This window comes from Channa argus, chromosome 13, assembly GCF_033026475.1.
Source record: "Channa argus isolate prfri chromosome 13, Channa argus male v1.0, whole genome shotgun sequence".
NCBI classification, from domain to species: Eukaryota; Metazoa; Chordata; class Actinopteri; order Anabantiformes; family Channidae; genus Channa; species Channa argus.
The window spans coordinates 13,745,137-13,759,528 of record NC_090209.1 but is presented as its reverse complement, the minus strand read 5'-3'; the positions used below and the strand labels follow the sequence as shown (position 1 = coordinate 13,759,528).

The 14,392-nt window shown below is 40.3% G+C and overlaps 1 protein-coding gene across 5 annotated transcripts in view; it reads right to left on the bottom strand.

Moving 5' to 3' along the window:
- Positions 1–13,065, bottom strand: part of arhgef25a (Rho guanine nucleotide exchange factor (GEF) 25a) — a 44,525-nt gene extending 31,460 nt beyond the window's left edge. For 2 of the 5 annotated variants that reach the window (XM_067527002.1, XM_067527003.1), the window contains exons 1-2: positions 12,752–13,063; positions 11,685–11,811 (exon numbers count right to left, since the gene is read on the bottom strand). In XM_067527002.1, the coding sequence (XP_067383103.1) occupies positions 11,685–11,811; positions 12,752–12,844 (220 nt within the window). In that variant the 5' untranslated portion in view covers positions 12,845–13,063. Of the gene's footprint in view, positions 1–779; positions 1,250–11,684; positions 11,812–12,751 lie in introns of those variants that run through there. The other 3 variants (XM_067527006.1, XM_067527004.1, XM_067527005.1) reach the window with 3 other exon arrangements.
- Between the last annotated feature and the right edge of the window lie 1,327 nt (positions 13,066–14,392).

Below are 14,392 nucleotides of genomic sequence, written 5' to 3'. Positions count from 1 at the left end.
AGATGAGACGTACCGTTGTTTTGTTCATCTCTCACTGTTTGGGAAGAGGAATGTTTTAAAGTGGCTCAGTCCCCCTGTGTTTTCTCCATCCACGGGCTGTACATGCTTGACTGACACACACTCATCATGTTGAGGACAGGCACTTCCCAAAACCCTTCGTATACACACACACACACACACACACACACACACACACACACACACACACACACACACACGCGCGCACACACACACACACACAAACACACACTCTTACACACTTACACACACTCCCTTTGCTTCTATCTTCTTTCGATTTTTGTGTAATGCTTGTCAGTTTCCCTGTACTTCACTGTGCAATAATTTTTTCATCCACTCGCTCATATGTTTATGTGACACACATCTGTTGCTTTAGCTGGAGGCGGAGAGAGCAGGCGAGAGGATTGAGGCTTACACTGAAACCATTAGCATATATTCACGGGAATGGCAGGAAAGATAAGGGATGAGGTGGGCGGAAATCTAAGGAAATGTGGAGGAGAAGAAGAGCAAGGTATTTAGAGAGGACAGGAGAGGAGAGTTGAATGAGGTATTACTTCAGCTCAGTACAATCAACAGATATATACCCTCATACACGAAAGCAATCACACATACAAAAACAAGGATTTTTCCAATGCCAAAACAAATGCATGACCTCAAGTTCCTTTGCCAAGATGTCTACCAAACACAACTTTCAAGAACAAATGTGAAGAAAGTCAGTGTTTCTTGTGTGCTGCTGTGTGTTTTGTGTGTGTTTCACTGACCTCTGACTCGGGCATAGCAGCAGCCACACTTGGCCAGGACTTTACGGAACAAGTGTTGGCAGCCACAGCCTCGGTGGTGGCGATGGTGATGGTGCCCCCTTTTCATGCTGTTGAACCATGAGCAGAAGTGGGCATGGCTCGGCGCTCTCCCTTTCTCACTCTCTTACTGTCTCCCTGACTCACCCTCCCACAAGTAGGGGTTCACTCCTCAAAGGGTAAAATCCCCAAAAGGGTGTCAGTTGATCCTCCTCCTCAGTTGACTGAAGACAGAGTTAAAGCCCACATCGAGAGGCAGAGGGAGTCCACAAAAGCAGCAGCCAAGAAGAAAATCCACACTCAAGGGATTTTTTTCAGCCAGTGATAAACAGCCAAGAAAACACTCCAGCAAGCTTATGATTGTATTGAATGTGCTCCCTTCTCTCTGTCTCTCTTTTTTCCTCTGTTTTGTTTTTGGTGCTGAGCTCTCGCCTCTGTGAACTGCCTGGTCAAATGACAGACTGGAAGACTGCTTCGGGGAGAGAGAGAGAGAGAGAGAGAGAGAGAGAGACACTGTGCAAGTCAGAGAGATAGTGAGGGAGAGAAAGAGAGAGAGAGTAAGGGGAGGGGTGATAAGGGTGGAGTCTGCAGCTCTAGTTGCTGGCTTTTCCAGGATAAGGTTCCCACTCCCCTCATTTTCTCTCTTCCTGTTCGTTCTTTCTCTCCCATCTCTCTTCCCTCCTCTCAGCTGTTTTTCTTTCCTCTATTCTGTCTCCTCTCTCGCCTGCTGCCCCGCTTTTTGTCTCTTATCCTCTTTTCTACATGGCTGAGTCTCAGTTTGGCATGGGCAATGCTTACAGGGGCTCTTCGATATCCAGCAGCGAGACACGCTCTCTTGTGTCCACTCAGAGCTACTCCTGGAAATGGTAACACCCATGTCTGCAATGATATATTCTGCAATTTACAGAGGATAGACCATGTTGGGTTGAAGGTGTCATGCACTTTCCCATAAGGTGACCACAGCGTCGCTACAGCCCGTCAGATTTACACACTTTCTGAAGAATGTGTGTGTTCAGATTATAGTTGTTTTTTTTTTCTTGGCTGGGACACCTCTAACATATCATGGAGGCAGCATAGTGAGCGGTTTTCCTTTGTGTTTCCGTGGGGTGAGTGGGCAGTCTCAAATTTCACAATGCTGGCATTCTTAGTGTGTGTGTCTGTGTGTGTATTTGTGGAACCCACAACTTTAAATCAAATCTGTCTCCTAAAAAGTAACGTCCTGTTGCACGGACACTGAGGATTATATCAGTGTCAGTGTGAAAAGTGTATAACGTGTGCAGCTAGTGGAGTCTCATGTGAAGCTTTCCCAATTGAAGGATTTTTTTTTTTTTTTTACAAAGAACAGGGGTCTTCAGGAGGAATACTTTAGAGGAGAGAAATTTACTGTTAAACAAAATAACAATGGTGGCACCACTAAAATGTTAATCTCGTTTTCTCTATATAAACATGACAATAAGTTCAAACAGCACTTTAAACAGCATTTTACACATTAGCACTAAGAGAGTTAATTTTAAGTATGAAAAATGGGCTTTAGTTCATGTCTAATGCATAAAACATGAATGATACATGTATCAGTTGCATGAAACTAAATATGCAGCTGAATTGCTTTCGGTTCAGACATGGCTTAGTTTGAGGGTTATGATTAGAATTACTTTTTAAGTTAGGCAATAGTTGCAGTTAAGCTGCAACTAAGTTTATGTTATTGCAAAAAATGCATTATGTCAATGTCCTTGCTTCTGTAAGTATGTGCGTGCGACATTATTAAACAATAAAGATTTATTGTTGCTCACATGGTCCAACCAAAGATACAAATTCAACTACTACTACTTTAGAGTTAAAATCAGTCAAAACAAATTCAGATTTAATTTATGCTCTGAAATTAAACAGATATTTATACTTAGACATTCTCAATAAACAATGGGGAATTAAAAAAATATGACCCTGTATGACAGTATCATTTGGTATGGCCAGTGTTTTATTGTCATATTCGCAAACTGCATTCAAATCTAACTATGTACTGTAGGACAGTGAACAAGTGTATTTCCAAAAATGTGTCACTGTTTTTAGCTTCACTCACTTGGTCTCTACCCCAAAAGAGAAAATGGTATACAAGAGATATAAATGAAAATGGTATACTGAGGCAAAATAAAAGGCCTTTATACAGAGAGAGTCCTCCACAGAGCATTCGGAGCTCTGAAATACACAGGTCTACCTGTAGTGAGAGACTTGAACAGACACTGAGGACACTGACTTGCTCTCCATGGTAGCCTTCTTTGAAAAGCAATCAACAATGTGGTTCTTTTGTACAGAGGAAAAGTCATCACAAAGTCCAGTGGGACCATGGGTGATGCAGAATAGGATGCAGGAGTCGTCCTCAATTTGTGGAGCTAACTTTTGGTAAAAAACTGTTGGTGTTAGCTGGGTCCATGCATGGCCAGAATGTATTGTCAGGAACCAGGGCTGAAATACCCAAGACCAGAAATGAAACTTTGTACAGTTAAAAGGCTTTAAACTAAATGAGTGGAGTTGTAAACGTCACAGTATCATGGTCACTACTTTATGACATTAACCTTATGTCTTCTTTCTGTTTCTCTGTCTCCCTCTCTCTGTCCCTTTCTGCAGGTGTCCCCGGCTATGTGTTTTCCAGGGCACAGCTACTGATCCTACCAACCTGCCCAATGCCTCTTTTGTTGCTTTTGTTGCTCTTCTCTTTTCTCTCTCCACTTTCCAGATCACCCCAGGTCGAGGCAGATTGCCACCCACCCTGAGCCTGGTTCTGCTGGAGATTTCTTCTGTTAAAGGGAGTTTTTCCTCTCCACTGTTGCCTATGGCTTTGTTGGGTTTTCTCCATATAAAGTGCCTTGCAAAGACTTTGATGTAATAAAGTTGAATTGAGTTGAAGTTGAAATTGAATATTTGTCCTGGCATTTCATGTCTAGCCTTGCTTGTCATGATTCTCATATGTTGTGTGTTTTGTCGTTTTATTGATTTCTAAACATCTGGGCGAGAGATACCAGCTGAAAACACGGCCTGACTAACATTGGCACCTTTACAGTAATGTTAATATGCAATCTCAAAAAATACAATTATTAAAAACTGTAGACTGTCCTAGTGTTAGTTTAGTGTGTGTGTATTTGTGTTTTCTGACAAAGCTGGGAGCTGCAGAGGTTGTGTATCTGCTAACATAGCAATAGATACTAAGCATTCCACATTTACATGTGTGTTTTTACATCAGAGCACATTAAACTGAATCACCACCAGATTGTGACTCATCAGCCTTCCTTAGAGATGAAGTGAGAATCTGTTGGGTTACCCAAGGAGACCGCATAATATATTACCAGTACCATGAAAAAGGTTGTTACAAACACTTATGAGATACTGCATGTTCTGGGACAACGACAATTATTTTCCTGCCAGTGAACACATCATGCACATCATTTGACACGGGCTACAGTCTGACTGTGTGGAAATTACCACCTGATTCTTGCAATAAGGATGAGCAGAGTCACAGCACCCACTCAGATTCCTCTTTGGGGGCGTCAGCGGAAATAAGAGAAAGCTAAGTATCATCTGGCACTGAGCTAGCAGGAGCACATATACATGAGCACACTTATCCCTGAGGTGCAATGTCAAGTGCTTCGGTAGTTGGCAGGGCCATCTCTCCAGCATCCACCACTCCACAGTGACAGGGTGGTGGCAGGCTGCTGTCAGAATGTTTCTGTAGTCTACAGGAGGCATTCAGAACAAATAGAGTAGCCTGGTTGCCTGACCCATCAGCACACAAACACACACACACACAGTTACATTAGACTCACAAACTTGCAGGACATACAAGAAAGTTCTGCACTCGATAGAAAGCCCACAATGACAGATATATTATCTATTTATCTATCTATATCTATCAGCACACTGGTTTGCTACATAAAACACGTACACACTGCACAGATATGCTTTAGACAGACCACAATCCACCCCCACCCTCCCAGCTTCCCTTCATCTCTCCCTTTCTTTGCTTGTAATGGATGCTTTAAGCCACCGTGATTGAAGGGGCATTTCAGCAGAGGAATATTGAACAGTGCTGCTGAATGTCTCCACTTGTCTGATGCTGATATGTCTGTGAAACACTGAGCATAACAACACAATTCAAAACAGGCTGAGAAACAATGGGTTTGACAAGCATAAAAGACTTTCAAGAATCAAGAAAATTAAGACACAAGACAAGATGGTTGTTGCTTTACAAAGTGAGTCAATACTGCCTGCACAATCATTCAACCCAACAGGGGAAAGATAATATAGAATACATTGCTCTAGAGATACATCCAAAATTCATGAAATGAATGCAGCGGAATCTTTTCATTGGGAAAGTCAGAGAGTTAGACACGTATGTCGACAAGGCTCCCAGTAGGGGGCATTTGTACTTGTTGCGTAAAGTTCACTGTTGCTGCTTCAAAGCATTTGCAAACGTGAAAGAAGTATTTTGCTTTTGCAAATATTTTTGTCAGAGTACATACACAGAATATGTGTACTGATTTGTGTGGCTGGAAAACATACGTCTTTGTATCAGCTTTAACATTCACAATCTACCATATTAAATAAAATCTGTAAATAAATAAACACAGACAGTGGCCCTGGTCCTGGAGAAAATGTACAAAGCACTGAATGTTAACAGAATTATGGAAAAAGTGCTCCTCCCCTGGCTTGAAGGGAGGACCAGGGGATGTGAGGTGAGGTGTGCATTAGCACCCATTCATCTCTCTCCTTTTATCTCTCTTTCATTCCTCCCCTCTCTCCCACACAAGACTCACACACACACACTCATACACACAAAACACAGACACTACAGATGATTCATCTGCACACGTATGCTTGTACAGATGTGGAGAAAATGACCTGGATGGCTGACTAAAATCTGAATTCCTTTTTACTTGACTTGTCTGTTGATTAGTATGTTAAATACAGATGGATGTGCGTGTTTATAATCAGAGCCAAGCAGTCAAACAAGGGAAATGCATCATCTTTCCAGTCAGGAGACAGTTACATATAGGAAGTATGTTCAGAGAACAATCTTCAATATGATTTATGGAAATCAGCTTCCATAAATCAGCACAAGTTCCTAATGGTCTTTTTTTTTTGTTTCGTTTATTATGTACAATATAATGCCCATGCATCGAAACAGTATAACAGTATAACAAACGCATCCAAATACACACATGCGAGCATGCAAACATACAACTACAGTAAGTCTTAATTCAGCAGATGTGCAGCTGCTTATTTGCATTGTGTTCCCCAACCCCCCCCCTGACATTAGCCTCGCCTTACCCCGTCAGCTAGCTGGAATCCTGCCAAAATGTACTTTCTTAAATTTTATTTTCCTTCCTCCATTTCCCTTGCTCTTTTCACTTAGTTCCTCTATCTCTTTCTCTTCAACATTTCATCTCTAAGCTGATGTGTGTCACCAATTAAGGTAAACTGGTATTGTAGACAAGTCGGTGTAAGGGGGAGGGTTCTTTTTTTTTTTTTTTGGCTGAAGTCCCATCATGGAGCAGAAGTCACAGAGTAACTGTCCTGTTCTGTTCCCTGCTGTCCTGCTGCTCTGCAAAGAGCTGCTGTTTTTGTCCAATTAGACTGATGTATACCACTGGTGTACAGCAAAGATACAGATGGGTGTGATGCTCTGTGTGCATGCATGTGTGGTGCATGATGTGTGTTTCTGTTTGTGCACTTCACCTCTAGTACCACTCGGTACCTCCCACTGTTGTACCACACCATGTAGTGCAGCTCTCGGGCAGCAAGAGAGGAGGTACACCAACCATTTAAGACTTGTTCCTCAAAATAACATCCACGATTTTCAGAAATTCTTCCACAATTATAAACATCCATATTGAGACACATTTGTACATGCACACACATTTTTTTTTACCAAACTTTCCACATCCAGCTCCTCTTTTTTCCCCAAATTCATCAATAAGCCAGAGACTCAGTTTTCCTTCCATATGTGACCTATAGACTCTTTACTTTGTCTCTCCAGAATGGACTGTGAACCTTGCTCTAGAAACAGCATTCAAGCAGTGGGACTCTGGGACTGCTGTTGATAGTGTGCAAACTTTAAGCCTGAGCTAAAATGCCTCCCAAAGGAGAAAATGTTAATTAAACAAAAGCAAACCCAAAGACTGCATACAGAGAGACACCATTATTTTATCTTTGATATGGAATTGCTCAGACCAGCACATTTACTGTGAAGTGAACAAGTTTTTTGGATATTATGTTTTTGCTACATGTTACTATGAATAGTGTTGCCTGTTTGTGAGTACATTTATGTGCATGTCTGGATATGTTTCCCTCTACCTCCTCCTTCCAGGTCAGTGCAGTTTCTGAAAGCCAGTTTTATTTTGGATTTGAGATCCATAAGGCGATTTTGCTGATCTGTGCCTTCCAGCTAGTTCTGCCTGACCCATTATTTGAAACACAACATGAAATTCTGCTATAAGATTTTATGATAGAACTGTGATCAATCCCAGGGTTGTTGGTTCTTGAGCAAGACAGTAAACCCCAACTTAGTTGCTCCTGGTGAGTGTTGGCCAGCTGAATAGCAGCTCCCCTATCGGTGTGTGAGTGTGTGTGATTGTGAGTGTGAATGGGTGAATGAGAAGCAGTGCAAAGCGCTTTTAGTACCAATAGGTAGAAGAACGCTATAAAAGTGCAGACCATTTACCATTTGATATTCACGTTTCTAAAGCAACCACAGTTGTTAAATTAATTAAAAGTGAACTTTATTCAATTTCTAAAAAAGGAACATTTGTACTAGCTCAATGTGCATTGAATATTATGCTGATGAAAATTATGTCTTTTACTCTTTTTGCCCTTTCAAAAAAGGGGGATGCACACTTTTGCACCCAATTGTGTAATCAATGTTTTTACAACAATGTTTCTAATGATAATTTGACTTAAGAGAGATTTAGTTTCAGCTCATTGTTTGTCTGTCTGTTCCCTAGTTTTACTTATCTAAATCACTCACTGCTCTCTTTTCAGTCATAACAGGCATCTTCATCCCCGGTACACTACATGCTCAGCACCAAACAGCAGACAGACATAGCTTGTTAAAACAGTGGAGCTTTTAGTAGCTATGTCTGCAGAACTTAATCAATACTGGATTTGCCAGATGGTCAGAAACATGACTCTAATAAAAAAAAAATGTTAATTTTAACTTGTAAACAATTTAGTTGTTGTTGTTCTTCTCCTTCTTCTTTTGAGTTTTTCAGTTTCAACAAACTGATATGTTTATATGGTCTTTGTTGTAAGAAGTGACCAAGACAATCAGTTATTGTTATCTCTGTTGTTAGAAGTCCATATTTACTTGGAGTTAATGGCGATTATTTCCTAATAGGACTACTCAGAAAGGATGTGATCAATAAAGGTTTAGATAAAATAATCCAGACAGTTATTGGACAATGTTTGCTAACATCTGGGGAATTGAGTACTTTGCAAAACACATGAAATACAAATCCATCTAACCACCACACATCACTTAGTTAACTTAGAAGACTGTATTTAGAAGCACTTTTCACATATTTATGACAACTATGACATGATGCTTATGCAGAGTTAATTAAAGCTTTGAATACATAGGGGACAAGGTTACAAAGAAAGCACAGCCCTGTGACATTACAATAGAAGATGGGTGAGGTAATATGTAATATAATGTCTAGTCTCTGGTCCTTATAACACAATACAATGGGTTTGGGTCGATAACTGTCCATTTAAGGTTGAGCACACAGTTCAGACACAGGGTCCTCAGGGAGTAATACTTTTCCTTGGATGGCACAAGCTTCCAGCCTTTTATGAAACCCCATATGGGCAGAGTACAACAATTTCTTCTTTGGATCACTTTATATTTTCAAATCTTTTAATTCTTTTACATATTTTTTCATCAAATTTTGCAGTGCTGTTCCAAGCCCAGTAGAAACTGGGGAGGGTGGCATCAGGAAGGGCATCCGGCAAAAAATTGTTAAATCAACATGCAGACAATTATCCGCTGTGGTGACCCTGAACTCATAGGATAAGCCAAAAAGACCAAAAAAAAGAAAAGGAATCGGTGGAATCCTCAAATAAATGTCACATTACACTTCTGTACGTATAACAGTTATAATAATTTCATGCTTCTTATCACAATGTGTTGACATAACTGTTTCTACACTAATTATAAGCAGTTGTCTACATTGCATTTGAACACGTTCAAATAAAACAGACACATGCAGTCTGCACCTAATCATTGTGTGCATGTTATTTCACTCATGTCTGCACCTTATCTTTTGGTTTGAAGCTAACTAAATTTCATCAGCTCTGTACATGTACGCCGCAAAATGACAAGAACGCTGAGTCTAATCTGTGTTGTTAATGTTATTTTAACTGGTTTAGTTTAGTTTTCTGTTGTAGTGGCTTTAAACACTTTGCCTCAAAAAAGAGTCTGAAGATCCACACGTATATTTATCACTGATCTTTGTTGAGAAACAAGTGAGAGAACGATCTTTACGGCCGAAAGTCAAAGGAGCAAAGAGAAAGAGAAAACCTTGTAAGATTTTACAGGAATATGATCAGAACCTCTGTGCACACAGAGAGTAGGCCAGGTTAAAAATCCCATTGCTGAGGACAATCTTTTGAGGCAAAACAAGACGAATGCAGGCTTATATTTGAATTAAAGAAAATGAGAAAAAGAGGCAGAAGAGAGAGTACATAGAGAGAAACTGATGAATAACTGTACTAAAGTTCAGAGAGAAGAAGAGCAAATAAAGATGGGATTGAGAAATGGGAAAAATCGAAAGAAAGGATCTGAATTTTTGGAGGTTGGCAATGTCCTGTAAGTTCTGGGAAGCCACTCGCAAGGATTTTTTTTTTTCTAACATATAACAGATGGTTCTTATGGCCCTAACCATGTATTTAAAGAAAACAGGGGCCTCTCTTCTTTCCTCCTTTTCCTTTGGACACAGCAGGAAATGGAAACAATGCTATGACGCTATGACCTCTGCCATGCTTAATATAATATTAAATCTTCACCATGGCCCCCTACACAATATAACATCTTCTGTTCCGCATCTTCTGTTTAATAAAACTATTGGTATAACAACAAAAACCATTGGTACTGATAACAACAACAATCAACATCATGATTGACATTAATGAAAACCTTCACAGAAACATCATCAAATGTTTATGTGGCAATTTATGTAAATTCATTACAGGCAATAAAAAGACTTAAGTCAAAGTAATTTAAAAACAGTGATAAATATGGTTTATGCTATAATTTGCCTGCTAATTGGCACATTAGCATTATAAACAAACTTACAGTTACTATGGGTTTAAAAAATATCTAATGAAAATCCTCATGTTTAAAGGTGAATGAAACAAAAGTTAAATAGCAGCACACTAGGTATTAATGACACGTATTAGAGTATCTGCTAAAATATTCCAAATTTAATACCCAATTATTTCTCTTCAATGACTTTATTTTTCATAAATATACTGAGCATACACACACGTATGTAGATCAAACACTGTGAAACACTTCAATAAAACTACATTTGCTTACACATTAAGAGCAAGAACCATGCTACAACATTTTATTCCAAGAATATTATCATGGTTTGATTAAATGGTGACCTAGTAAATAAAAGTACTTATCACCAAGCCCTACTCTGGGGGTACGACGGTTGTTGTTTTGGAACAGATGTTTTTCTCTTTTGTGATTCATTGATTTTCTTTCCAATTTCCCATCCGGAGGAAATTGGGCTATGCAAAAACAATTGTGCAGAGGAGCTTGCCTGTGACTGATATAAACAAGCTCAGTTTCCGTCATCATCTTTCCACATGGCATTGAATAATGCTTTTTTATGCATTTCTATAGCTGTGTGCTAAAATAATATTTGGGAGCATTAACCTCAGCAGCAGACCCCATCCAACTAAGGCTATTAGAGATAAGCGTCACTGACGGCTTCCTCTGGCTCACTCACACCGCTTCTGTACACCGTGTACTTTTCTGCACAACAGTTAGTGGTGCAGCCACATGGTACACACTGTCAAAACCTCCCGTATATACACAAACTCTCCCTCTAACCCAAACCCAGATCCAGCTACAAAGCTCCTTTTGTTCTATTCCATTCAAGGAAAATAGCAATGCACGCAAACCTTTTCACAGCAAAAAATCTGAGTAAGTGCAACCAACAGTGATGGAGCAGAAGTAGAAGGGAGGCAGCTGAATATGTTTTCTTGCCCCATCTGGAAAGTGTTGCATGGGTATACACATACACACAAGAGCGCTTTCTCTCTCTCTTTCTCTCTCTCTCTCTCTCTCTCTCTCTCTCTCTCTCTCTCTCTCTCTCTCTCTCATATACTTATGCATGCTGCATTACAGCAATGTAATTTACTGCTATCAGTGCCAATAGAGGATACAGAGGGTGGGGTTTAATAAGAGTAAAGCACCAGCACTTAGGTGACTCCCGGACGATCTTTTCCCTGAAGTTATTACTGACTAATGGCCACCATCAGATATAGCAGATGGGGGTGTTTTGATTCACATATGGCTAACAGGCAAGCTAAAACTGAAGGCCTGAGCAGCTCAAGTGGCATATATACATTTATATTCAAATGTTTATGATGCAAATGCTGGATCAAGTAATTATAGACTGTAGCCAGGTTTGCTTGTTTTTTTTGTAATGAATGTGGCTGAGCACGCCCTTATGGATGTTACTGCAAGGAAGTCTGGGTTGTTCACCGGTTCTTTCAGTGGCTCTCTAAGGTTTGCCAAAGACCATTGTAACCAGCATGATGGGGCACAAAAATGTCTGTGACCCTCAGTGTAGCTATATGAGGCCTTACCTGTTCTTTCTCTCCACTCAGTAGTAGCCTGCTGCTCCCACTCCTGCCCCACTGTGTCCCACTGGCCTTGCACTGGCCTCTTTTCCTCCTCGCTTGATGGGAGGTCTGCCTCACCTCCTTCTGAGAGCTACACACAGAGATGCCTTTGTCAGTGGTGGGGCCCTGCTCTCAGGCAGAAAGTGATGGTAAGACTGTACACAGTACTTATGGTCACACAACCACAAAACATTATACCAGTGGCTGCTTGTTTCCACAGTTTGTTACATATTTTATCATTTTCTCCATTACACACTGAACAAGAATGCAACGGAAATAACTGGGGTCCAACTTTTGCCACAGAGCTTGGACAATAACTGCAAATCAGATCAGAATTGTTCATCTCTATTTAAAACAGCACCACTAGAGTATAGGTTAAATAAGGCAAGCAGAGTTAGTGTTATTGTACACTGATGGAGGGACTTTGTCGTGTTTACTATCTGTCCGGGAGCAAATGATTTACCACCATAAACAGTTTTCAAAGAGAAAACAGTGTTTTCAAGAGAAAGCTACTTGAAGCTTTGGATACACTGTGACCTCTGTATGTTTGAAGTGAATTTCCAGATGTGATCACCTTTAATGCAAAAACCATTTTCCAGGGTTTTAGGGTTTTCTCTCTTTGTGGACGTGTGTAAAAAAGCGAGAGAAAAGAGGAAGAAAAAGATTAGGGCATAGAGGAGGATTGGAAAATGAGCTTGCAGGGTTCCAGTGAGGCATTAGACCTTCATGACTTTGTTTATGGTCAGATGGCTTAATCAGCACTGCCTGTCCCTCACAAACATTCAAGATTCCTCCCAAGCACTGAACAGAGAGAAGCAACCTTTCTACCCTTCTTTCTCTCTGTTTTCTGCTTGTCCGACATGACTGTTTTATGGTCAACGATGCAATATAAACTTGACATGTAACATGTGGACACTATGTTCCCCAAGTTCCAGCCAGTACTTTCATATGTGTATATATTGCCTTCCTTTTAAATGTGTGGTAATTGTATAAACAGCCAGTAAGTACACAAACAAGGATTTACAACTCACCCACTGCTGACTGGGCATAGCCACAGCTGGCACGTCAACTAAGGCTCCCAGCATCTGGTCAGTGCGTCCCTGATTCTTTTGTAGAGCTTTCATTCTTCTTAATGGACAGCAAAAAAAAAGCTCCTATAATTCTTGTCCGTTGCTATTCTATCCTTGTTATTCAACTATAATCACAACCCTTTTCTGTGTCTCTCTTGTCTTATCGCGAAATTAGGTCTGTTCCTTCAGGTCTTGTCTCACTGTGCACAGTTCACCGCTAAGGCACCACAACTGGCAACAACTCTGACATGCAGGAAACCTCACACATATGATTAACTGATCTAAGAGGAGGGGGATATGTTTCTCTCTGGAAATGGGAGTGGGCACTGGGACCAGACCCTCAGAGCTCCTCCCTCTCCCAGTAAACCCAGGTGAGCTGGGTGTAAGTGTCTCTAATTCTGACTTAGTCCGGTAATTATATCCACCATGTCTTTTCAATAAAATCTTCCCCAGGAAACACAGATAAAAGGTTTTTTAGGCCTTCATGGGCAGAATCTGCTTCTTTGTCATCCGTCTTAATGAGGCGTCTTGCCATTGTGGATATTTTTTCTTTTCTTGTTCTTCTTTTTAAAATCTGATAAAGCGAGCTATTACTTCTGGTCTTCACCAACCGTGAAGTTCTCCTTTCGTGCTCTTCATTGGCTGTAAAGGACCCTTCCTTCTTCTGTTAGTCTGTCTCTTCTTTCATGTCTTGGGGTTTTTTTTATCTGGTATCTTGATCTTTTCTCTGTCTCTTCTGGTCTTGTTTGAACTGCCCTGGCACCCTACATTCTCTCTTCATCTTTGCCCAAGTCTCAGGCAGTGAAACATGGACTGTGTGAACTCTTGTGCAGCAGGGCAGCCCCAAATAAGGTATGGACACACAGCCCTTTAAGCTCAACTGTTTAAGAGACTGCCACTGATTGCTCACATTACACTACTTGTCTAACTGTGTTTTGTTTGTTCGTGGCAACTTGAAAGATTCTCAATAAAAGTTAAAGGGATCCAAAGTAGTTGACTGACAGATTGATCCTATGTACATTCTATGATTTGTTTGTGTGGGTACATTTCTTTTATATTATCGTGAGGAGCAGTTTGGAAACAATTTATTTACATACATTCACATTTGTGAATGAATAGATTTAAACAGTCTCATTTGATTTAAACTTTAAAAAAATTTTAAAATGTCTAATTCTGAGTTTAGATCTAAAATGACACTGACCCACTGTCAGAGTAGCCAAATCCAATTTATCAATATATATGGAGTTGAAATCTGAATTTATGTTGTTCCATGCAAACAACTCTGAAATTATACCAGAGGTTGGAGCCAATCACGGGGATGACATTGATCCATCTTGCTGTGAGGGCGCTGACCTCTGCACCACCATTTCACCCACTGCAGTCATTAATTACTCATTGTCCACCTAATCCTCTTTGAAGTTCAAAATGTCATCACCAAATTTTTTTTATCTTAATTAAGTTTTTTAAGGGCTCTTGTCATGAGGGAGTTTTGAGTGTGTTTGTGGTAAAAGTGAAAAGTGATATGATGCTAATTCATTAAAGCAATGTAGTATTGTCTTGATTAGAACTTACATGTGGAGAGAGACTGAACATCTTGTTCCT